This window comes from Eleutherodactylus coqui, chromosome 3 (genome assembly GCF_035609145.1).
Source record: "Eleutherodactylus coqui strain aEleCoq1 chromosome 3, aEleCoq1.hap1, whole genome shotgun sequence".
In the NCBI taxonomy this organism is placed as follows: domain Eukaryota; kingdom Metazoa; phylum Chordata; class Amphibia; order Anura; family Eleutherodactylidae; genus Eleutherodactylus; species Eleutherodactylus coqui.
Genome location: NC_089839.1, coordinates 229145549 through 229172875, shown reverse-complemented (window position 1 = coordinate 229172875; position 27327 = coordinate 229145549). Strand labels below are relative to the sequence as shown.

At 44.4% G+C, this 27327-nt stretch overlaps 1 protein-coding gene across 2 annotated transcripts in view; it reads left to right on the top strand.

Annotated features, from left to right (window-relative positions):
• The first annotated feature begins 1092 nt into the window (after positions 1-1092).
• MGLL (monoglyceride lipase) overlaps positions 1093-27327 on the top strand; it is a 63395-nt gene continuing 37160 nt past the window's right edge. Inside the window, exons 1-3 of one of the 2 annotated variants that reach the window (XM_066597040.1) lie at positions 1093-1239; positions 5563-5697; positions 25478-25584. In XM_066597040.1, coding sequence (XP_066453137.1) covers positions 5570-5697; positions 25478-25584 — 235 coding nt within the window. In that variant the 5' untranslated portion in view covers positions 1093-1239; positions 5563-5569. The remainder of the gene's footprint in view (positions 1240-5562; positions 5698-25477; positions 25585-27327) is intronic. The other variant, XM_066597041.1, reaches the window with a different exon arrangement.

Here is a 27327-nt window from a genome sequence, read left to right as displayed (position 1 = left end):
CTGGACAAGTGGTCTATTCCAGTGGTATAACGGACACCCACGGACGAATTGTCTCCTTATTCCAGTGGTATAACAGACACCTCTGCAAGCGTCTTCCATTTCAGGGGGTAATAGCGGACCCCACTGGAAGAATTGTCTCTTTATTCCGGTAGTATAATGGACACCTCTGGACGCCACGTCTATTCCGGTGGCATAACAGACCCCTTTGGATGCATCTTCTATTCCGGTGGTATAATGGACACCTCTGGAAGCAGCAGCAATTCTGGGGGTGTAATAGAGACCCATGGACGCATTGTCTCCTTATTCCGGTGGTAGAACTGGCACCTCTAGACGCTTCATCTATTCGGGGTATAACGGACACCTCTGGATATGGCTTCTATTTCGTTGGTATAACGGGCACTTCTGGACGTGTTGTCTCCTTATTGTGGAATAATGGACATCTCTAAACGCCTCGTCTATTCTGGTGGTATAATGGCGACTTCTGGATGCGGCGTCTATCTGGCTGATATATTGGACATCTCTATGTGTGGCGTCTACCCCGCTGGTATAACGGACATCTCTGAACGCCTCGTCTATTCTGGTGGTATAATGGCGACTTCTGGATGCGGCGTCTATCCGGCTGATATATTGGACATCTCTACGTGTGGCATCTACCCGGCTGGTATAACGGACATCTCTGAACGCCTCGTCTATCCCGCTGGTATAACGGACACCCATGGAAGCGTTGCCTTATTGCAGTGGTATAACACACACCGCTGAATGAATTGACTAGTCCTTTGGTATAATGGCCAGCTTTGGAAGCGTCATCTATTCCAGTGGTATAATGACACCTCTGGAGGCGTTGTCTCCTTATTCCGGTGATATACCGGGCACCTCTGGGCGCCCCCTGGCATGTCCTGCCATTACTCTGGTATGCTCCATCCCCAGGTACCCTCCACCATCCGGTAAACTGCTCGGCATACGAACTGTCTTAAGAGGGGCGCGGTCTACCGCCCACCACGCCCCCGTCGCCGAGCACGTGCGCCGTCCTGTGTTCAGTGTCAGCGTGCTGGCCCCGCCCCACTCATCTGCCTATTCCCGCCCCCATCCCCATCCTCCGAGCAGGCTGCACTTGCTGGCAGAGAGCGGGCAGGCGCCGCGCAGGGCACACGGGCGGCAGCGGGCACAGCATGACCCTCCACGGCTAGGAGCGCCTCACTGCTGGCACCTCGGTGGGTAGAGGCTGCGCCCTCACAGCTGGTGGGTATCCCCCGTGCTCTGTGGTGTAGCAACGGGTTGCACAGCATCCTCCGTGCTGGTGCCTGGCATCTGACCTGGATGTGGCAACAGCCTGGTTGGTGGCTGCTGCCCGGTGTGTGCCCACTCCTGACTGCAGAGCTGAGCAGCTCCATTAACAGGCTTGGCACTTACCCTGGCAGCAGGCTGGTATGACTGGGCACTGCCCCTCACTCTGCAGAGGGGCGCTGAGGTGGTTATGTGCCGGTATGGATGGGCACTGACCAATAGAGTAGTTCCTTGAGCCCGTTCAGATAGCAGCTGGCATCATCTGGACTGCGGAGCTGACAGTCTCTTCTTGTGATGGGTATGAGGACTGGTGGCCCCATGCTTGGCTGCAGAGCTGACTTTCTTTCTTTACCTGTGTATGCATTGATCGGTTTGTGCCATCTCTTGGCTGCAGAGCTGACTCTCTTTATATACTTATGCTTGTATTGATGGTTATGATAGGTTTGTGCTATTCCTTGGCTGCAGAGATGACTCTCTCCTACCATACCTGTACCCACATTGATGGGTACCATAGGTTTGTGCCATCTCCTGGCTGCAGAGCTGACACTCTTAGTATGCTTATATTGATGGTTATGATAGGTTTGTGCCATTCCTTGGCTGCAGAGCTGACTCTCTCCTACCATACCTGTGCCCACATTGCTGGGTGCCATAGATTTGTGCCATCTCTTGGCTGCAGAGCTGACACTCTTTATATGCTTATACTTATATTGATTGTTATGATATGTTTGTGCCATTCCTTGGCTGCACAGCTGACTCTCTCCTACCATACCTGTACCCACATTGATGGATACCATAAGTTTGTGCCATCTCTTGGCTATAGAGCTGACACTCTTTATATGCTTATACTTATACTTATGGTTATGATAGGTTTGTGCCATCCCTTGCCCGCAGAGCTGACTCTCTCCTACTATGCCTGTGCCCACATTGATGGGTACGATAGGTTTGTGCCATCTCTTGGTTTCAAAGCTGACAGTCCCTTTGCAGTAGCCCTGTGTCTTGGAAGGCACAGCCTCTCCCGGTGTGTATATTGACTCCTGGCTCCCCGCTTACATTCCTGCCCTCATCTCCTGGTGGACGATGCCGCCTGTTATTGATGTGGGCACAGCGCGTGGTTGTAATATTGATCTCTTGGCGGCTTGTGGCATTGATTATTGACGGAGCAGAGAACGAGCTTCAGCTTTTATCATGTGGCTATTGGAGGTGCAGTTTATCTTGTGCTGCTGTTCTTGTTCTTTTGCCCCCATAGAATGGCACTACCAGGTTGGCATCATTGTCTGGAGAGTCTAGTAGTCCCCTTGGTCCTATTGGTTGCCCAATCTCTTGCCAATAGAATATGGCGTACTCCTAACATAGCCCTTGCCCCTGTTGGATGTCACCTGACCTTCACCTGTGTTTAGAGCCCGTGTATACCATGTAGCAAATGTCCTAATGGTTGCCCAGTTCAAACACCCTATGATGTCCCATACCTCATATCACTGGGCATGCTGGGTGTTGCAGTTCTACAGCTGTCATGCATGAAGTTATCCGCGCCTGCTGGGTAATTGTGCCGTGTCGTTTCTCGCTATGATGTCATTATATTAACTCTATGCGGCTCGGTGCTGTCACAGACCCCCCTTTCTATAGGTGTGTGCATGTATATGTGCGCTGTTGCTATGTACCGTATCCATGTTTGCACTGGCAGTATACACGCCATACCCTGTGCCGTGTATATATGTAGTTGGCGTGTCGCTGTCTCCCGTCTGTTCCGCTTGTGCTCGATGCACCTGTGCTTCCGGTTCTTTTACTTTGTATATGTTAAAGGGGCGCGTCCTGCAGGTCTTTAGGCATTTTAACCTTTTCATTGCCAGTCGAGAACATTCAGTTGCCTCTCCACATTCGGTGGGAACCATTGTGTTACCGCCCAGCCTTTGTAGAGCGGAGCAGCCGCCTGCAGCTGGTTTTCTAATAAAAGAATGCGGTCGGCTCGCGTAGCGTTGCTCGTAGTGATATCTGGTTAAATACATGAAATCTTGACCTAAATGAATGCCAAAGAATACTAACGGTCTATTATAGTGCACGGCGCAGAGCAGAACAAGAAATGTTTAACCGTCTCCTTGCCACACACTTTTTTTTTTGTATAGAGGATGATATATACAGTATATCTATATACTTAAGTGCTACTGTCCCTTTAAGAGCTGTCATTGATTTCTATATACAACCATGGACAGAATCAGAATCATTGGGCGGTAATCTACCTCCAGATTTCCTGGTGCCTTCAAGTTTTTTAATTTTCAACTTGGACATTTCTGTGTTATCTTGGTCATTATACACTAGGGGCCGATCACAGATAGTAGCCATTACCATTCTTAAAGGGGTTGTTTACTTTTAACTATGCTCCTTTTGTTAAAATGGTCCCATGATGATAAGTTGGTCACAGGTAGTCCTGCTACTGAGACCCTCAGCAATCAGCTGCAATCTGTGGCAGGACCTTCCGGTAACGATGTAATTTCTATACCGCGCCTCCAAAGAATTTTTGCTGATTTGTTTTTTAATTTTTAAAGATAATTTGTATTTTTATTCCAAATTCTAAAGTCCAGCATTGATCACTCTGACCACTAAGCCTAATAATAGTCTGATACTTCCTGTTCTGTAGAGAGAACCTGAAGAAGCATTCTGAGAGGATCTGAAAGCTGGCTATAACATGTATTTTTGTTAGCCATTAAAGGTATCATATCTACAAGATTACTTGGTTTCTCTCACTGAGAGCAATCACATTTTGCTCTGCAAGCTAACACGGTACCAAACCTTTTTTTTTTTGTTTTACAATAGGTGATGGCACAGCTCACCTCCTCCTCTCCCTGCACAATGACCACTAAGCTTAATAATAGTCTGACACTTCCAATTCTATAGAAAAAACTTCTCAGCCGTCATCTCATTATCATCACAGACAGGATTACACCAATATATAGATAATACAGGATCCACCTTTCACAATATGTAATGTCACCTCCTCCCCCTCCCTGCACACTAACCACTAAGCCTAATAATAGTCTGACACTTCCTGTCCTGTAGAGAAAATTTCTCAGCTGTCATCTCATTATCATCACAGACAGGATTACACTGCAAGGTGACATCTATATATAGATATCACAGAATCCACCATTCACCTCCTCCCCCTCCCTGCACAATGACCCCTGCACAGGTCTCAGAGCATGTCTAGAACAGTCTCCCATGGGTCCCTCTCCTGTCCATTGTGTGAATGGCCCATGGAGCTGCTGTAAAGCATATCTGTAAATGCTGTCTACTGTAGATCAGGCAAGATGGCATCTCCCATAGTCATGTGCAGACAACAAAATAAAAATGCTACAATGAGAAAATAAAAAAAATATTTAAAAGTTGCTTTTAATTAATACAAAAAAATTGTTGGTGATATAATCCATGTAAAGCCTCTGGAAAACCTTTTGTGCATGAAAAATCACTACACACAATATTACTACATCCTTGTAGAAAGAACTCAGCATTGGATTTTCCTTCTCATGCTTTTCTAAAGTCTCATACTTTGCAGGCTGCCCTACACTCATGAATGAGCTCAAGCTTGTGGTGAATGGATGTGCTGGGGCCTCAACCACTTGATAGAGGTCCCGAATGAGATCGCCCTCTATAACTCAGAATGTTGGCTAAAGTTTACATTTCCTTTAAGGCTGGCCACCCGGATGTCCACAGGCTCTGAGTGGCACACTTAGGCCAGCTGCACATAAATGATCCGGATTCCGAATCTGGCTGTGACCCTGGCCGGCAACCCCATCCTGCGAAATTTGTATTGCGGATTACCGCAGGCGCTGCCTGTCGTTCCTGTGCAGCACAGATTTTTATTTTTTATCAAATATATTTGTTTTTCCCGCACCGCCACTAGGCGATGGCGCAGGTACCTGCAGCTCATCCGCAATGTCAATCATGGATTGCCTGCGGGTTAGCCTCCCATTGACTTCAATAGAGGCCGTCCACAGCGAAATAGAGCATGCTGCGATTTTTCCTCTGCTTGTAGAAAATGCAATTAGTTTCAGCGAACATGAAGGAAAAAGCGAAAGTACATACCTTTCAATGCTTGTCATTTGCTGTGGATCCTCCATGCGGACGCCGACTAAGGATTCCGCAATTGGAATCCAGTCGCGTGAAGCTGACGTTATGTTGTTATACGCACTGATATTCACCTTCAGGCCTCCTGGGGAGTTGTGTGATGGGTAATTGGCGTGATCTGGAGACGCTACTCTAAATTTGCACCTTTCTCTACTCCGGCAGTACCCCAATGATGCCTGAAGACGGTTCCCCGGAGCTCAGTCTGCACGATGCCGAATGCAAAGATCTGCAGAATTACACCAATGCAGATGGACAGAAAATATACTGCAAGTGTTGGAAACCGAAAGGTCAGCCGAGGTAAGCGAACGGAAGGCAGAATTTATTTTATTTAAGCTCTTTTATTTGCACCATTAGAAATCATTTGCAGATTCTTGGAACCAAAGGGAATCTCTTAAAGTGATAGACTTACAGCTAGCCCAGCTAGTATATCAAAAAACAGTGCCACCCCTGTCCACAGGTTGTGTTTGGTATTGCAGCTCAGCTCCCATTCACTTTAATGGAGCAATATCAGATACAACCCTATGGACAAGGGTGGCACTATGTTTGGAAAAGAGCAGCCACAGGCAGATGTGCACCGCACCCCCGTATATGTGGTGTTGGGAGACGCAGCGGCTTTTCAGAATTAAGACGCTGCGAAGATTGTCTGTATGACTGGGGAACTGAACACCGAGTCACAGAGGTGGGCCGCAGCGGCCGCTTCATGTATAGTCACAACTCTGTCCCTATACACAAGTACGAAGAGAGCCAGCCAGAACGCGGTGACTGGCTCCTTTAAGTAAATGGGTTTTACCACTAAAGAACATTTATTCTCTGTCCACAGAATATCCACAGGGACTGAATGTCTGATTGCTAGGGGTGCTCCCAAATGCTGAATGGTGCTCCCAAATTCCAGTGCACGTGTATGACCAGCACCTCTATGGGACAGAGGAAGACAGCTGAGCAAATCGATCTCCCTCCCTCACACAGAAGTGAATGGAGTGCTGGTCGTACATGTGCACTGCCACTCCATCCATATGGGGGCACTGTTGAGTGGTCGGCCCCTCAGCGATCACACATCCGCTATCCGCAGAATATGGACTTTACTGGTAAAACCCCATTAATACACTTGTCGGACTGTTGATGGCCTCAGCCCTCCTACTAAACCCCTCCAACCTTTCTTGACTGTACAAAAGTGATGAATGTAGAGAATATTCGCTGGTCCAAGTGCAGGTATTGCTTTGCCCCAATTTGCGACTTTTTAACACCACAAAACTGGAACAAACTGAATACTTCCTGCGCTCATCAGGAGGCTGCAGTTCACTAGACGATTACATTGTAGTTATACAAAGCTGGAGAACCCCTTTAACCTTCTGTGCGCCCTCCGGCTTAAGGGTTTGTATGGAGCCCATCCTACTACATACTTGGTGGCAGCTGACACCCACTAGCAACAGCCACGATCAGCTGATCGCAGCTCTTAACCCTTTAAATGCCACTGTCAATATTGACAGCTGCATTTAAATGCCCCAATAAACATAGACAGAAAAGCGCCAAATAATGAACTTACCTGGCACTAAGCGGGACCCCCAACACTGGGTAGGGGGTTAACTCGCTCAGCACCTGTAATCCAAGTGAGCCTGTAGTATTAAGAAATCATCCCTGGTATTGTGTGTGCAGATTCAGGTGGCAGCAGGGGGAACCCCAACACTTATAAAGTGGAGGGGAACTATCCAGACCAAAAAAAGACAACTGCACAAGCAGCTAAAAATCTCCTGCACTCACAGATTTCCATGGTAGGTCTATTTAATAATCCACAAAGGGACAATAAAAGTACAAAGATCAGTGGTGTAGGGGCAAAGAAAGGGGGGGTGTAAACCCACTTCCCTAACTCTCACCACACTGGATGCAACGCGTTTCTGTGCATAAAGCGCCTTTCTCAAGCATAACATACATGTAGGAACAGCACATATATATACATATATGCATGTGATACATTACCTGCACATTTTGGAACGCACGTTCAGTACCGCCGAAAAATGGTCGCACAAAAACCAACAAGCCCTCAGACAGCTACGTTGAAGAAAAAATGAGAGAGTCATATTCGAAAGTGGGAAGGAAAAAACAGGTTAAGGGCTTATTCAGACGGGGAGGAGGCGGCCTGGCCAGGAGCTAGTGCACTGTTTGCAATGAGAGGGGTTGGGCAGAGTTAAGCCATGCCCCACCTATTGCAAACAGTGCCGAGGGGTGGAAAAGGGGCGGGAGCTCAGTGCACTGGCTCCCGTCTCGGCTCCTCCCCCTGCAGAGAGGGGCAGCGTATATCGTCCGGGCGTGAAAATCCAACCGATATACGCCTGTCTGAATAAGCCCTAATATTGTGACAGTTGCTCCTCAGCATCTGCCAACAAGCTGCTCTTTTATTGGAATATGTTGAGGAGCAATCTTGAGCCTCGTAATCTCTCAGATTGAGCTCCTCCTCTTCACCGGACTGTATACGAGAATCTCACGCAGTGGCTCCTTATGGAAATGAAATGCTGTTAGGGCGCATTCACACTGATGATAACAAGACTCGCACAAATATAAAATCCGTTTTTTTGAAGGGAATCATTCACACGAGCATTTTTTTTGTTTGCAGCCTCGCAGTGAGGAAAAGAAATCGCAGCATGTTTTTTTTTTTTGGGCGCACGCTCAGAACGCCACGCCCATTATTGTCAATGGGACCTTAAAACACACACACGAGGATCGCAATTTCACAGAAGTGATAACATTTTTAATCAAAAACACTTTGCATCATTGTGAAAATTGCATGTTGGCAAGCGCGATATCTGGCAGAGTTTTTCGTTCTTATATTGCACACGCCCGTGTGAATGCACTCTTAGGCCTCCAATTGGAGTCCAATGCATTCGTTCACATGGGCGATTTTCAGGCGTGTGGAAAAAAAAAAATCTCATCCTAAATTGTCAAATCAACAACTGTTCTCAGTCGCCAATTTTTCTCGCAGCGTCAAAAGATTGGTCTTGGCGTATCAAAACACATGGAGCTCCCATAGACTCCTATGTGAGCTGAAAAATAAAGAGGGGGAGGTAGTTTACCTGCATCCGGCGCTGGGAAAAGGAGACAGCTGGCTCTATTTAAGCTAATAGAAGCCAATCTGCCGACCGACGGAATTCTGCGCTGCAGCGTATTTTTCATGTGATACGCTCATGTGAATGGATGAGAAAACGCGAATTAATTGCGAGATAAGATCGAAGCTATTCTTTTTTTTTTGCGATTTTTGGCCGTGCACGTTCAGCGTGAAAACACACAGGCTCGTGTGACGGAGGCCTTAAATGGAGAAGGAGGCGATATCTGCTCCTGGAAATCAATTAAGATTCTAATTAAATCTCTCTGGAGAAGATTCTAATTACATCTCTTTAGAGAAGATGCTTGGAAATGACGCAGCGAGCTGCAGGGTGTAGCATTCCTCGCTGTGCAAAAGGCGGTTATTCTGCTGCTATCGGTATGGACAGTTAAACAAGTCAATGACTTGGGTAGTGTCAGCATTCCTTCACCGGTCACGCTGGACTAGTTTAACTAGTTATGTTAGTTATCGGGCTAGTTGTTTCGGAGGCGCCCAGTTTTTATTGGGTTTTTTTGGTGCGTCATTACATGATAGATAAGGATCAGTTAATGTGATGTTCAGATGGTGAGGATCAGATAACCCCGTCAGTGTGCCTTATTAACCTGTCAGTGACCACTGCGTACTGCACAGAGACCGCAGGCGATCATGTGACCAGTTGACGGGCGCCGTCTTCATGACTGAAATGCCAGATCTTTGTGCAGTTAAAGGAGACCCCTGCTTCAGTAGGACCCCCTGTAGTAAAATAATAAAGTGAACTATGCTTACCACTCCACGACTGTTGGGATCTAGCCCCGCTGTGGACCCGGTGATTGTTGTCACAGATGATATCACAGTAAATCAGGTGACCGCCAATGAGAGGCTGCGGCGTCACTTTCTGGCATTGTTTCTCACATCCTGAGCCCCATCATGCCAGGATTCCAGAACGAGACGCTGCTGATTTCCTGTGATATCATTTGTCACAGCAATCACCGGGACTGCAGCGGGGCTGCAGCGCTGGATCCCTGCGGAAAAGTAAGTTTGTTTCAGTTTATTATTTTAATACAGGGGTCATACTGCAGGAGGGGGGGGGGGGGTCGCCCCTGTTTAACATTTGTTTTTTTGTGATCAAAAGCTTTTTAAGGAAATAAAAGTGCTGAACTACAGAACCTTAAGAAAAAACCTTTACTGTCAGAAACGGATCAAAATGGATCAAATCCTATCAAATCATATATACGCATAAGACTTTAAAATGTAAATATATGCTTAAAATGCATGCGCTTTTACACGTTTTCTGCATATGTGAAAGTGCACTTGTAGTCACAGATGCCACTTGTAGTGATTGTATCTTTATTTATATAGCTTATACATATTGCACAGTGTGGTACAACACCTTACGGTTGGGGCTCACAATCTGAATTCACCTTTTCATGTGTCTTTGGATTGCTGGAGGAAACACAGGTAAACCCAGGGAGAACATACAAACTCCATGCAGATGTTGACCATAGTCAGAGTTGAATCCAGGACCCCAACGTTGCAAAGCAACAGTGTTAACCACCAAGCCACCCAATTTGCCTGCCACCCTCGCACTCCCCAGCTCTTATTTATTTTGGGTGGGAAAGCTCCATTGTGCATTCCTTGGTAATATTCAACAGGAACTCTTAAAAATGACCTGTCATGATTTTATTAGCAGTATTGGTTTACTGTTAGGTAGACGCGTACATGGGGCACCTCCGGCCCGGCTTCTGACTATTTTAATAGCACTGGATGTATTTGCGGTCTTTTTGCATCCTCACATATATTTTTGGTGATTTTGAAACCTAGTGTTAGTTTGTATCTCCCTGCAGTAATTCTGTCATACAGTCCCTTGGAGGTGTTTTGTGTGTTGGTTTATCTGTCACCCTCCTCGGGGTGTATCCTCGTGTCCTTTATATATACTCTTTATTCAGTTCTATATACTTTTTATGGTAGCGCTGTGTTCCGCTTTCCTTTTTCATGTTTTAGAATGACTGTCATTAGATTTGTGATATTATGGGAGGACACTTGGACAATGTGCCCAGCCCATTTGATTGACGGTCCTGTATTTTGTATTCCTATGGGGGTATATACTGTAATGTCATCATGAAATGGTATTCAGTATTGTCTTTTTTTGATCGGATCACTAGCATTAGTTGTAAGGTATGGCTAGTTCTAATCTCACCCATTGGGGAGGAGGAGGAAATTCTGCATTTTCACCCTAATGATGGTAATGTCTTTGCCTGGTCTGCCACAATCATGAAAAATGGCATCAAGTTAAAGGGGCACTAACGTTTCGCACAACTTCTGCTCATTTACTAGCTTCTGTTAGTCTAATCAGTTCTGTAATACACTTCAATTAAAAATACTGCTTTACCTCTGTAAGTCACTTTTGAAATGGCTGCCACTGAGGGGTTAGTGGGTTAAAATTTAGTGATTGTCAGAGGTATAGAAGATTCCTGGGCTGGCTCACCTGACTTCTAAGTGGAACCTTGGTCATCATCTGTAATCAGTGGAGAACATGATAGCAGTTTTCTACAGCTCCTCCATAGGGGAAACTAAGTATTACATGTTGCCCATTGACATCAGTGGGTGGTAAGGGAAATGCTGGATCCTCCAGAGAGAGAGAGAACATTCCTTGTAAGTTGCTCTTTGCTCTGGCTAATAGATGAGTGTCCTGTATGGGGCAGCTCTAGTAACTCAGAATATTCCAATAAGTTATTTAACAACGGACTTTCCTAAGTAGTCAACCCCTTTAACCCCTTGAGTGGCACGCCCGGAAATTTTCCGGGACGAGCTCCACTGCTCATAGCGACATAGCCCGGAAGATTTCCGGGCTATGTATCACTATGGGAGCTGCAGAGCACAATGCCACAAGCTGTGACATTGTGCTCTGCCTGTACAGACCCATAGAGAACAAAGCAAGGGCTTTGAAAAACCAGCAGAAGATATTGCCGATATGCCGGCAATCTCCTGCTTTGTTTACAGGTTGCCATAGAGACCATCGGCTTGTCAGAAGCAAGCCGAGGGTCTCTGTGGGAGGGAGAGCTTGTGCTTGGCTGTGAGAGGACAGCCAGGTACCAGCTCTTACAGCAGAGATCAGAGAAAACCTCCGATCTCTGCTGTGTTAACCCTTTACATGCGGCAGTCTATGTGACTGCCGCATGTAAAGGGCTGTCACTGCAGCATGTAAAGGGCTGTCACCATCGGACCCCCGGAATATGATCAGGGGTCCTGATGGGTCCCTGTGGAAGTCCCCTAAAGGGACAAAAAAAAAAAAGTAAAAAAATTATAAAAACACTTGTCTCCCTTTACTTTGTAAAAATCAAAAATACAATCACACATGTGGTATCCATGCGTCGTAATGACCCAGAGAAGGAAGTTAATACATTATTTAACCCCTTAATGACATGGCCCCTTTTTTTCTTTTTTCCCCATTCCTTTTTTTCCTCCCCCCTGTTTAAAAAATCACAACTTGTCCCGCAAAAAACAAGCCCTTATATGGCCATGTCAATGGAAAAATGAAAAAGTTATGGCTCTTGAGACGCAACTGCAAAATTAGTTGAAATTCAATGATTAGACCATTTTAAAAAACCTGCCCTGGTTGGCACGACAGGGTGGTAGGAAACCCGCCACTCAAGGGGTTAATACTCCAGACTCCACCCTTAATGGGACAGTGATGTAATTTCACCCAACCAAGTGAATTTAGAGTTTTGTTCCTGCCTAACTCTGTAAACGTGCCGACTCCAGATGGATAATAATAACTAGACTTGTATGTTTCAGGGTTACAATGAAGGGAATTACATTCCAGTAACTTGCAGGATACAACTGGTAAATCCGCCCTTAGGAACGGTTAAATGATATGATGTGGGTCTTGCAGACATGGTGTAATTCTAGGGTTTGGCTAATGGTGTTTGATGGTGACTCATTTTCTGTGATTGCTGGTTACTTACTATGAAGAACAAAGACTAGAAATGTGTAGTCAAAAGATGCATTTCATGTTTTGTGGTTAGTAGTAATAGCTGTTTGTACTTTAGGGCTGTGGACATCTTCAGGAGATATTTTTAACTTAAAGGAGTGTCTAGGTGTAAACGAATGATGGCATATCCTCAAAATAGGTCATTGATAGTAGATTGGCAGGGATCCACAATGTGGAAACCCAGCTGATCAGCTGTTTCTGGGCTGGTGCACTGGATTGATTTCTGCAGGAAGCAAACGGCTTCGTTCCCACTGTAGTGGTCAGTCTTAGTATTACACACAAAAGATGACATTCATTTAAATTCCTGCAATACAAAGTCTGGCCACTGCAGAGAGAATTAAGCTGTCTGCTTCCTGCAGAAATCAGTGCTGGAGTCTACCAGCCCTTCAAATAGTTGATCGACAGGGTCCCTGGTGACAGACCCGCACTAGCTACTATTAATGACCTATCCTGAGAATAGGCCATCAATAGTTTACAGCTGGACAATCCCTTTAATTGCACATATTTTGGGCTGACATTTTTGGAATTGGGTTTAATTTAAAATGTGGCATTGTTGACCATTATTTATTTGTATATATACCCATTTGCACATAGGATGTACATACACTAACTATCTGAATACTGAAGGCATCATTTATTGGGGCTGTATGGTATGCACTATCTGGGTACTGTATGTGTGTACTGTCTGGGTAGTGCATGCAGCAGGGTGTGACTACGGTCATGGTAACTACAATGGCTTCTGTGGATGTAGGATCGGAGGAGCCATTCAGCGGCAGGGGCACTGTTCTATTCTATAGAATGTAAAAACATGGGAGCTTTCCGCTGTTTAGCACTACTATAGTATATGAAGATCTGCGTTATCCGGGCCTTGATTGTTGTTACATGATGCTGTTTGCATCAATGCAGATGAAGTTCCTGTCTACAAGGTTAGGGCGCGTTCCAGACATTGCTGCAGCACCCTATGTGCTTATTGTCTGGGTAACAGAGTATAACATGTTACCTGACTGCACTGACTTTATATTGACACTATGTGTGCAGTATGTACTACACTTATCAGGGTACTATATGGTATTATCACACTGAACAACCCCTTTATTAGACCCCCATCCAGTAGCGGATTGGACTCTTTGGCCTTCAGAACCACAGCAGTTTGTATTGGGATAGATTGCACTAGGTGATGAAATCATCCTGCGGGAATATCGGCCCCTGCGGACAGGAAGCTTCTTGTAGTTGCTGCAGATTAGATGGAGGTGCTGACATGTTCTGACCAGCTGGCAGGAAGGGGTCATCGATTCATGCTGCTTGTGCCAAATTCTGACCTCCCATCAGCACGGTGCAAAAGAAATCTGGATCCATCTGACCAGGCGATGTTTTTCCTCTGCTCAGTGATACAGGTTTTGTTCTCTTTTGCCTGCTGGAGTCTCGCCTTTATGACTTTCTTAGGCACAATGGCGCTGGAACTGGTCATCTGCTGTTATATACCATCCATGCTAAGGAGCGGCGAGTTGTGTGTTCAGACACGTTAGTTGGAGCCGCAGCGTTGTACTTGGCTGACTTTGCAGCGCCTGTTGGTCAGAACGCTTCCTAACGTCCTCCTCTGACCCCTTTTAGGGACAAAGTGTTTCTGTCCACAGGATCCCTTTTTGTTGGATGTTTTCCTTGATCCCGCCATTCTCGGGATAGTCTCTCCGCCGTTACATGAGAAATCCCCATGCGGTTGGCAGTGAGGCCCTGGCTAGTCTAGCACCGATGGAAGTCCCTTAGATCGCTGGACCTAATGTGGATTCACACTGAAACTGAATCACAGAAAGCTCCAATTGTGAGATGGCCAGGGGATCTAATAAGGGGGCAGGGGATCGAGTAAAGTGTCCAGGCCTCTATTAAAGGGGTCTGTGGGCTCTAAAAGAAAAAAAAGGGTCCGTTTGGTGTGTATAGACACTGTAATATCTATCCTGGTGGTTCACCTCCCAGATAAGACTTTGTGTGGAGTTGCTCTTTGCGTTGCAGTAGATTGCAGCAGGTTCTTCCGAATTTATTTGCGTCTGTGTCGCTGTGTATAGGGCGCTTCTCCCGTCAGCAAGCCGTCCAGCATCTGTAACACTGGCAGGTTTTCTCATGAAGGATTATAAAGAAGCATTTATTTTGTCTGCCGTCTTGGATACAGAACATCTCTGAGAGTGGCCTCAGGTGGAGGTGACAGGAACGCTCGCTCAAGGTCACACCTAACCGGCGGAGTCTGTGAAGCAATGTGACAGATACGTAGTGTGGAGAGATTCAATACCGCAGCTGTCCATCACGCCGCGGCTTTCTGTGGCTTTCCTCAAATTGATGTATACAAATGATCTCCCCCCCTGCTTCAGGATTATTAGCCGCTCGTGGAGCCCAGAGAAGCCACTTCCTTCTGTGGTGTTACATAATGACAGCTTCGAAATCCTCCTTCTGCTTTTAGTGTCACTGAGACAAAATACAGAAAGGGTTCCAGAGACAAGTGAGCGTGCAGTATGGGAAGGGGCTCCGTTTAGGAATCAGGGGGTCCATGATAGACTAATGCAAAAGATGTTGGGATCAGATAGAGTTAAGAGCAGGCCTGCACAACATGCCATTTGGTAGGGGAGTTTTTGTGGCCCGCGGACTGTGACATGGCTACCACTGCCCTAAACTTTCGCAGCTGCTAGCGTGACATGGCTGTGCAGGCAGTCCTTCACTAAAGGACCTAAACTGAATGACAGTCATGTGACTGTGGACTGCGCCGTGCATGGTTGGTCATGTGACTATCATTATATTCAGAGGAGCGCCGGAAGCGGCGCTGCGCACAATCATTATATAGAGAGCTTCTGCTGCTCCTACGGCTCCTCTAAATAGAGTGCTGCCTAATCAGAAAAGTTGTCCTAGAGGCCGAACTATACTGCTGTAGGAAGTCGCTTATACTCACTTATTATACAAGTAGTATCTGAAAACTTTAATTTTGTCCCCGACCTACCGCCAAGTTATGCAGGTCGGCTTTAGGGTAAGCATGCAGTATAGGAAGACTGGAGGATGTTGAAGGTCCCCTTGGGAATTTGGCGATATCGATCTAGATGTAATGGGTTATGGGGAGGTAGAAGGTAATATGAGGAAATATCCATAGGAGTAAGCTGACCCCAATGTGTGGTGCTTATGATGAGCAGGGTTTGAAGTAGTGTAGGAAGATTGAAGGGTATTAAGGGTTCGCTGCTGAGAATTTGGGGATACAGATCTAGGTGCAATGCTTTCATAGGGTACATTGCATATAGGGAGGCAGAAGACAGCTCTCTTACAGAGGAGGTGACTTCAGTGTAAGGATATAAGTTGTGGAGGAGCAGGTGTTGGCGTGAGCATGCGGTGCTTCCCCCTTACAGCTACACAGATAGTCACAGTTGTGTGGCTGCTGACGCTGCACTGGGCCCGAGCGCGGTACCATGTAGGTCTGAACAGGAGCGAGAGAAGACACAACAGTTAGGGCTGGCGAGAAGCAAAGCAGAGTCCAGGATACAGAGCTGAGGTCAGGGAGCACAAAACTCCGATTGGCCAGAACAAGCACCAAAACTGGGGCTCTATCACAACGGCTGTGAGACCTACTGACATCCTCCAAGGGGAAAATATACCTAATATAGCAGATGACTGTTGGGGATTGGAGTGGTATGGGATTACGGAGCACACACTGGCATTTCAGAAAGGTGGCGGGTCATGCATGAACCCTAGAGGCGGTGGACTGGGAATGAGCAGAGGTGTGCTGTGCGACATGTGACAGGCGGCGACGTCTGACTGCAACCCCATGTGAGCAGCAGCGACGCACCGTGACTGAAATCAGCTGTGACCAGAGTTTGAAGTAAGCATGCAGTATAAGAAGACTCAAAAGAAAAGTAGTATCAGCTCACCATCTACAAAATAATGCTGTCAGGCTTGTTAGGCATTCCTTGTAGAAGCACAGAGAAAAAAACCCACCCGGACCGCTTCCTGGGCGATTGCCACAAAGCAGAAGGACCTCTCCAGCTTCAAGTGGTAAACAATTATTCAACCATGTTAAAAGCAATGGGGTGCACAGCCCATGAAAAGCAATGGCAAACAACGCACCACACAAAGATCGCAAATCACAAACTTGCGATTTTTGTGCATTACGTTTTTAACATTAGAAAGTCCTATTGACATTCGCGTTAAAAAAAATGCAGCGATATTGCGATCGCGATCGCAAGTGGGAAGGCTGTAAGGAGAATTTATGTGTTTATCAAAGAGAAGATGATCCCAGATCTCGTGCAGAAGTTTGGGACCAAGGAGAAATACAAATCACACCAGCCTGTGCGGTATCAGATGATTTCTAATTTCTTCTAAGGTGTGTGTTGTTTATATACCATAAATGACATCACAGGAAAAGTACATACCTCCAAGATTAATAAGAATACATGATAGGGTACTAGAAAAATGATTAACATAAGTTAATAAGGTGTAACTATACTGTACAATGAAACAGTTATGAATTCAGTGAAAGGGAATGCAAGGGAGGCAGTCTGGAGACTCTTATCTTGTCTGTCTACCCTGTAATGGTATAGAAAAAGTTTCGTTTAACCCCTTCACTACTTATACTGGCATTATGCTATATCTTTCTAGTCTACAATCCAATAAAGGTACAATTAACATATTCATTAATGTACAATTTTCTTAACAAAGGCACCCTAATTATACACCTGTGAGCAATATAAATATATGGGGTGGCCTGTTAGTCCGTGTTGGGTTTTACAAGCAAAGCAATCTATGCAAATAGCCTTATAAAACAAATCATCAATACAAATAAGATCATGTGTTGAGTTTACGCCCAAAGTAAACCGATGACGCACCTCCATAATCCAGGGCACTTCTCGGGCTAAAAACCTTTTTGCCAGTCTCCTCCTTGCACTGGCCAATTTAACCTTTTCAGTACCAATCACATAAAGTGATCTTCTACTGCCATGGGAATGTTGTATAAAGAGACACCAGATTACGTGTTGTGGCAGGGCAGCCCCTAAAAGATGTTACTATATATATGTGATACTTTTTTTTTTACTATACTTACAAGTTCCCCTCTGGCTGAGACCGCGGTGACCTCTAGCAAGCCTTCTGCTGTAGGTACTTAGAAGTCAAATAAACTATGGGAAAATAAATTACCCAAAGACAGATTTTTTCACCACACATTGGATTCAGTCTTTGAGTAAGGTGTATAAAAAATTATCCTGATATCACAATGGCAAATGGCGATTTATAGTATTACTGATATGAGTATAAGGAGGAGGACGCAGGAGACAAAACTATTTTGGAATTTGTGCTAGAATTTTTCAGAGGAGAACATATATAAGTGAATATAGATTTAGAATCAACTATAGACTGCCCCGGCAAGAAGAGAGTGGGAATAACCGCTTCGCTCAAGTCTAGCTTGAATTTTCGTGCTTTCTTGACTGTACAGGGATTGACTTGAGCAAGTCCTCTTAGCCCATCAACAGGTAAGGTTTATATTATTTGAATGGGATGGCAACTCTCAGCATGCAGAATGGTGTCATGGGCTAGAGGCTTCCTGTATAGTGAAGAGACAACTTTACCCATAATTAAATCTGCCGTTAATTGAACATCTAAAAAAGAGATAGTAAGTGTGTGGAAATATCTCATGAAAAACAAATTGTCATCATTGCTGTTAATATAAGTCAAAAAGCTATTGGCTGTATTCACATCAGACTTCTAGATGAGGAGGATGTCGTCTATATAGCGACCATACCATTGTTTAAAATGGCAAGAAATGTTGTTGGTCGCATATAGATGACGCTCCCCCCTCCCCACATATATATTACTTGCAGCTACAGTTGTCCTTCTGCTTAGTGTAAGAAGACTGAAAGGTATTGAGGGATCCCCACTGAGAATTGGGGGATACAGATTAGGGTGCATTGTTTATAGGGAGTATCCGATACAGGGAGGTGGAAGGTAATATGAGGAAAATTTTCAAGGTGGCCCTGATATTCGGATGCATGTGAGGAGAGCTTGCTATGCCCAGAGTTTAAAGTAAGCATGGAGTCAGGAAGACTGAAAGATATTGATGGATTTCCACTGACAATTGGGGGATACAAGTCTAGTTGAAAAGGTTCATATGGAGCATCCAGTGCAGGGACATAGGTGGTTACTTGGGAGAACTCCATTGGAATTGTGAGATGATGTCACCACGTGAGATTCTTGGGGCGAAGCTTTATAATGAGCGTTCATTGCAGCAACGGCTGAAATTAAAAGATTTTGGAATGTGGACAGAAATACAGATGAGTTCTGGGGACGGGGAGCGTCCACTATAGAAGGCTGAACTCCTCTGGGAAGTAGCCAACCCTATTATGTGAAAGTCAATGGACAAGAGTTCTAAAGCTTTCAGGGGCCCTGCTGGGAATTTGAGGATTCGTATGTACAGATGCAGATAGAGGATGTTTCTAGAAGTTCGTTGTAAAGAGACGGTAAATTGCAAAACTGGTGATGAAATCAGCTGGTAAACAACATGTCACATGAAGGGTTTCTGTAGCCGTTCTACTAAGGTAGGCGTCGGTCTTTAGAGGGTTAAACCTATGTGACATTCAGTCATAGCACGTGCCTCCATTGTAGTTCACCGGCTGCTGGATAAATCAATATGGATGTTTAAATTGCATTGTGGAGCTGTCAGATTAGAGCGTGCGCCATTGTGATGCAGCATTAAATACTGTGCAGCGTTCATTTACCACCTGTGCTCCGCTGGCCTCTGCGCTCTTTTCCAATGCAGATGGCGCTGTAGGATTTACATTTCCTGGTCGCCTTTTTTTTCCTACCTTATTATTCTGTAAAAGAAACATTTTTTAAGACTTAAAGAACCAACCATGAGATAATGCAGCCGGAGCATGTCCAGGTAATTTAAGTAAGGTAGGACTGCGATATATAATATATGGGCTCTTTTACACGGGATGACTGTCGGGATGGAGATCATTCGGGCCGATCTTAGTTTTTTGGGGGGGTTTTCTTAGGCTACTTTGGGTCACTGAAAAACTGAATGACTCATTGCTAGTGTGTGTGCGTTTTACATCAGTCTTTGTTCAGTGTTTGCTTGTTTTATAATGCGCAAGTGTAATGCGAGTTTCATCAACTTTTCACACACATAGCCAAGGCATCCCAACTAGAGATGAGCGAGAATACTCGCTAAGGACAATTACTCGAGCGAGCATTGTCCTTAGCGAGTACCTGCCCGCTCAGAAGAAAACATTTGGGTGCCGGCGGGGGGCGGGGAGCGACGGGGGACAGCAGGGGGGAACTGAGGGGAGATCTCTCTCTCCCTCCCTCCCCCCTGCTTCCCCCTGTTCACTCCCGCAACTCACCGCTCACCCGCGCTGGCACCCGAATCTTTTCTTCCGAGCGGGCAGGTACTCGCTAAGGACAATACTCGCTCGAGTAAGTGTCCTTAGTGAGTATGCTCACTCACCTCTAACCCCAACCGATGTCATTTAAAACTCCCATTCATGTCAGTGGGTGCAGAAAAAAACAAAACACACTCGCTTACTGTGCAAGTACATTCCGTTATTTTTTTTATTTTTTTTTTACAAAATTGGTAATTGTGGTACTAAAAGGCCAAAAAGTCACAACATTTTTGCACAATAGGGGCTTGTGCAAAAATGTAAAATATTTTTTAATGCCAGATTTGTGCTGCAAAACACACAGTAAGGGCTCCTGTCCATGGGCGATAGTTCATTGCGTTATCCGTGGCGATAATCCGCCCGCAGGTAACGCTGTGAACGCTTTCTATAGCGTTGCTATGGAACGTGCAGCCCCGACGTCCACGAGCAGAGAATCATAGCGATGGGGGATTCAAATCGCGGCATGCTGCGATTCTCCACGGTGAGCCTATCTGTCAGATAGGCTCAGTGTGGAGACCTGACAGCTCTCCCCCCTGCTGCCCCTCCGCGGAATATTGCTAGCGATATTCTGTCACGGCCGTGGACAGGGGGCCTAAATGTTCCCTATTGACTTTAATAGGTCCAAGTTTTGTAAGTTTCAAATTTGGACAGAAATCGGACGTTTAAATGATTCACGTGAATGATCATCAGTGCTATGCTAGCGGGGCCTCACTGCCAACTATGTGGGGTTTGTACAAGTAATGGTGTGGAGAGTATACCAGACTTTGAAGTAAGCATGCAGTATAAGAAGGCTCAAAAGAAGAGTGGTATCAGCTCACCATCTACAAAATAATGCTGTCAGGCTTGTTGGGCATTCCTAGTAGAAGCACAGAGAAAAAACCACCCGGACAGGTTCTCGGGTCACTGCCTCAAAGCAGAAGGACCTCTCCAGCTTCAAGTGGTAAGCAATTATTCAACCATGTTAAAAGCAATGGGGTGCGCAGCCCATGAAAAGCAATGGCAAACACCATTTAAGCGTGAAGCTCCTGATCACAGAGCTTACATGAAATGGAAGCCAAACCTTAAGTTATACACCTGTGAGCTATATAAATATATGGGTTGGCCTGTTAGTCCAAGTCGGGTTTTGCAAGCAAAGCAATCTTTGTAAACAGCTTATAAAACAAATGATCAATACAAATAATATCATGTGTTGAGTTTACGCCTGAAGGAAACCGAGGACGCATCTCAATAATCCAGGGCACTTCTCGGGCTAAAAACTTTTTTCGCCAGTCTCCTCCTTGCAGTGGCCGATTTAACCTTTTCAGTACAAATCGCATAAAGTGAGCTTCTATTGCCATGGTGATGTTGCGTAAAGAGACAACAGAAAGCGTGTTGTGGCAGGGCAGCCCCCAAAAGATGTTACTATGTTACTATAAATGGGATACATTTTTTACTATACTTACAAGTTCCCCTCCGGCTGAGACCGCTGTGACCCTTAGCAAGCCTTCTGCTGTAGGCACAAAGAAGACAAATGACAAGATGAAAATAAACTAGACAATACATTACAAAAAGGCAATTTTGTTTTGCCACACATTGGATTCAGTCTTTGAGTAAGGTGTATAAAATATTATCCTGATATCAGAATGGTAAATGCCGATGTATAGTATTACTGATATGAGTATATGAGGCAGAGAAGGCAGGAGAGGAACTATCTTGGAATTTGTGCTAGAAAATTTTTGGAGGAGAAAATAAATCGGCAAATGTAGGTTTATAATCAACTATAAACTTATAGCCCATTTACATGCAAAGATAAACGTTCAAAATATTATGTTGTATAAATTGCTAATGGACACTAATGTCTATTAGTAGCTTATCACCTTCATTTGCATGTAAATGAGCCTCCAGAGCTGTATGCAGAGAACAGCCGGTGGTCTGTTCTCTGCAATCAGACCCTTTGTTCTCCCATGGGCTTTTTGCTGAATATAATGTAATCCGCAGCTCCTGTAGAGAATAGAGCACCATGGACAGCAAACACAGCATGTCGTCTGTGTTATCTTCTCTCCAGCTGAACGATGGATTTTATGCTCACGTAAAAATAATTCAGCCAAAGAGTGAAAGATGAGAGCATTTACACACAAGGATTATGACTCAAACAATAGCTTTTGAACGAATCTTGAGCGATAATCATTGCGTGTAAATGGGCCTTTAACCCCAGCAAGAAGAGGGCGAAAATAACTGCTTCGCTCATTGGTGCTAGACTAGCCGGGGTCTCTCTGCCAACCGCGTAGGGTTTTCTCATGTAACGGTGTGGATGGGAAAACCTGCCACCGAAAGGGGTCAGAGGAGGATGTCAGGAATTGTTCTGATCAACAGGCACTGCAACTGAATACAACACTGGGGTCCAACTAATATGTCTGAATTCGCAACTCGCTGTTTCTTAACATGAATGGGCTATAACACAGATGACCAGTTCCAGCGCCATTGTGTCTAAGAGAAACAGAAAAATGAGACTACAGTGGCCAAAAGAGCACAAAACTTGTATCACTGAGCAGCGGAAAAACATCACCTGGTCAGATGGATCCAGATTTCTGTGGCATCGTGCTGATGGAAGGTCAGAATTAGCACAAGCAGCATGGATCGATGACCCCTTCCTGTCAGCTGGTCAGGACATGTCAGCACCTCCATCTAATCTGCGGTAACTACAAGAAGCTAGCAGTCCGCAGGGGCCAATATTCCTGCAGGATGATTTCATCCCCTAGTGGAATCTACGCCACAACGAATTGTTGCAGTTCTGAAGACCAAAGGAGTCCAACCCGCTACTAGATGGGGGTCTAATAAAGGGGCTGTTCAGTGTACGTTGGTCCTTGAGTCGTCCTTTTTTGCACACTTCAACTCTCTATATAGCATTTTTTAGGTTCCTGGGAAAGCTAGGTGGCTTCTAATAGACCCGGAATGGCAAATCAGCGTGTTGTAGAACAGAATGAGGATGTCGGCTACGTTACTGGAGTGCCAGCCACGTTCTGTAATTACAGCCATAAATGTTATCGCCCAGTTTTCTTGGAAGTGGATAAAAAAACCATAATGGATTCATGTGGCATCCAGCAGTGCAGAGGTTAATTATGGCGATGTCGGGTCAGACTCTGGACATCTGCTATTTATAAATGGGTGTTGTGTTCCCGTACGCAGAGGAAGCGAACGACGTGAGATACGACTTTTTTCCACAGGAAAATTAGACTTGTGTATATTTTTCCCACATGAAACAAACATCTGCTGCTGGTGGGTCAGATAACCGCAGCGGAAACATCGGACAAGCCTTCTACTGCAGAAGACATGTCTTCCTTGCTATCTGGGTGCTTGGTGGGCCCAAGTTCTGATATCATAATTGAACCACACCCTAAAAGGGCCCATGAGATCCATTAGAAGGCTACCTTACCGGCAGGCTGTATAGGGAGCCATCACTAACTGCTGGGATCATCCACAAACCACCTAGCAGTCCTTCTAGATAGTATAATGGTGTCTGCAGTGGTAACTAAAGAGTTAATAGACATAACCCAAGGGATGTTGAGGGTATTACTTCTGCTGAGTCGGGTGTTCCAGCATGGCGTGGCATGTCCAGAAGAAAGCTGAAGGGAAACGCCTGCTTGCTTCGTCTCGCCAACCTGCTTCCATATGTCATATCGCACTCTGACGGTCCTGACTCATGCATATAGGACTGCCGTGGACGCACATACAGTAATACTACAAGTTCCCTACAGGGTCACACATTTAATTTGCCTTAGGCCGCTTTCACACGGCCAAGAAAATCACGCAAGGTTTGTGCTTTGCGAGACACACAAATCTGGCACAACCCATGAATGGTTTTTATTCCCAGCATCGCAGTGCGGAAAAAAACTGCGGCCTGCCCTATCTTTGGGAATTCCCTCGGAACGCCTTGCCCATTGTCTTCAGGGGGCCGAAAAAAAACATTGCTCAGCGTGTAGCGCGATGCAATCTTTCTCATAGAAAACCATGGAAAACACTTCTACATGCATCGGAGGATCACTGCTTCCCTGAAGTGATGGCAGGCGGTTTTGACACAAAAACGCCTCGCATCCGCAGAGACATCGCACATTCTCAAGCCGGATATTGGGCTGAGTTTCACCCTCTACGGTGTGAAATTAGCCTTACAGTGTATATGGGTGGATTCTCCAAAAACGTTCTGTCCCATCATGCGGCCGTCTTACGGATTCATATTGTAATCTGTAATGTGGTGAAATATATTGGCGCATGCTACGGACCTGTAACTATGGAGTTCACTGCGTACAGTGTTAGGCTGAATTCACACGGACATGTGCGATATCAGTCTCAAAAAAACTCATTTTAGCATGTAATATCGGTCTTTTTGGGTGCAATGCATTTTCGAGAAAACCGCATGCACAGCGATGTGATGCAATTTTCATGCACGTTTTTCATGTGGGTGAAAATCGCATGTTATTTCTGTAGAAAAATATTAAAAATTGCACTGCGCTCGCATGAAAATCACATCTGCTTGCAGCTGCGATGCAGTTTTTTTTTCTGCGGTCCCATTCATAATAATGAGCGCCATTTCCCAAAAAATACACATGCCATGAAAGAAAAGTCACCCATATAATAGACCGCACAAAAGTCATGCATAAAAAACGCCCATGTGAAAGCACCCATAGCTGCAGTCACCCATAGCTGCAGTCACACAGGCAATTCTGGCACATGATATCTGACAGACTGCGATATAGTCAGATATTGTGCATGAAAAAGAAAAAGTTGCTTTCAATGTGTTTTTTCAAAAGTGATTTTTCTCTGATGGTCGAAAATTAAAAAGTAGCTTCATGTCCTATTTTTTGAGGGCAATTCGGTTTACGAATCGCTCATTATTTGCTATGGCAGCAAAAAGAAAATCTCAAAGCACTTAATTGTAGACACAATTTTAATACAAGAGCAATATGATTTTTCTATTTTTCCTATTGAAACAATGTGTGATTTTGACGCGCGTGAAAAATGCACAGGAAAATTGAATGTTGTAGCGATGCAATGCGTTGTTCTCACAAAAATAATGAAGATGGAACTATACCTCTGCAGCGCCACCTATTGGATGGCAGTATTCCTGCAAATTAGGTCTTATGGAATAGTGATTGGGAATTGAAAACTATGCCAGAAATCCATACAAAGACAGCTGTTTCAGGGGTTGACCCCTCTTGACCAATGTCACAGGCCTCTCACTAGCCAAGCCAGAATCCTACTGCACACTGATGAGGGGGGGGGAAAACCCCGAAACAGCTGTCTGTGTATGGATTCTGGCTTGCTTTCAATTCCCAATCATTGTTCTCCCAAAACACATACCACTCGCAAAAAAAATCACAGTTCCGTGTGAATGCACCCTCATGAAGCGATTCTCATATGGTAGCACTTGGATTTCTCAATTAAACCCATAGCAACTCCACGTGCCGCCATGTGCAATCCCTTGCATTGGGCTGAAATCGTATTACTACTTCAATGACGCGGACTGCACTGACCTTCTGCTTCATGAATAAAGGATATTATTGCATGTTGAACATACTGCATGTGATTACAGATGATCTGAATTTTTAGTTATTTATCTGGTTTTGTTCTCTGCTTTACCCGCAGGGCGCTGGTGTTTGTGGTTCACGGTGCCGGGGAACATTGCTGCAGATACGATGATCTGGCACAGATTTTATCAGGCCTAAACTTCTATGTCTTTTCCCATGACCATGGTAAGCGCTCACCTACAATCCGAGAACTGGTAGGAAAGGAGGTAATTTCTGGCAATAGCATTTATTCTCTAGACAAGCCAATGGGGAGCCGCTAAAATCATTTGCTAGTATTGTGAGTCCGGTTTATGTTGCTAAGTGAAATGCCATTGGATTTACGTCTCCATGCAATTTTGTTGGCAAGAGAACTATTTTCAACCTGCCGCATCTAGCGCCGCATTACTGCTGGGAATCTGATTCTTGTAATCAATTATAACGAAAGCTTAGTCCGTCCAGCCGTTTAGCCTGTCACTCCAGTATAACAACTACATCTGCTTTATAAGCTATCAGAGGAAAATAGATTTAGCTAAAAAAAAAATTTAATTCTATTGCTTTTCATGGTGAAAAACAAATCATATTCTTTTTTTATCCTTTTTGGAGATGTTTTCAACCAGCATAAAAGAATATAACTCCTACAATTTTACCCGCCCCCCTATGTACAAGAATATAACTACTATAATACTGTCCCCTATGTACAAGAATATAACTACTATAATACTGCTCCAATGTACAAGAATATAACTACTATAATACTGCCCCCTATGTACAAGAATATAACTACTATAATGCTGACCCCTATGTACAAGAATATAACTGCTATAATACTGCCCATAAGTACAAGAATATAACTACTATAATACTGCCCCCCTATGTACAAGAATATAACTGCTATAATACTGCTCCCCTATGTACAAGAATATAACTGCTATAATACTATCCCTATGTATAAGAATATATCCACTATAATACTCCCTTCTATAGACAAAAATATAGCTACTATAATACTTCCTCCTATGTACAAAAATATAACTACTATAATACTGCCCCCTATGTACAAGAATATAACTACCATAATAATGTCCTCTATGTACAAGAATATAACTACTATAACACTGTCCCCGATGTACAAGAATATAACTACTATAATACTGTCCCCGATGTACAAGAATATAACTACTATAATACTACCCCCTATGTACAAGAATATAACTGCTATAATACTACCCATATGTACAAGAATATAACTACTATAATACTACCTACTATGTACAAGAATAGAACTACTATAATACTGCCCCCTATGTACAAGAATATAACTACTATGATACTGCCCCCTATGTACAAGAATATAACTACTATGATACTGACCCATATGTACAAGAATATAACTACTATAATACTACCTACTATGTACAAGAATATAACTACTATAATACTGCCCCCTATGTACAAGAATATAACTACTATAATACTGCCCCCTATGTACAAGAATATAACTACTATAATACTGCCCTCTATGTACAAGAATATAACTACTGTAATACTGTCCCCTATGTACAAGAATATAACTACTATAATACTGCCCCCCTATGTACAAGAATATAACTACTATAATACTGTCCCCTATGTACAAGAATATAACTACTATAATACTGCCCCCCTATGTACAAGAATATAACTGCTATAATACTGCTCCCCTATGTACAAGAATATAACTGCTATAATACTATCCCTATGTATAAGAATATATCCACTATAATACTCCCTCCTATGTACAAAAATATAGCTACTATAATACTTCCTCCTATGTACAAAAATATAGCTACTATAATACTACCTCCTATGTACAAGAATATAACGACTATAATACTGCCTCCTATGTACAAGAATATAACTACTATAATACTGTCCCCTATATACAAGAAT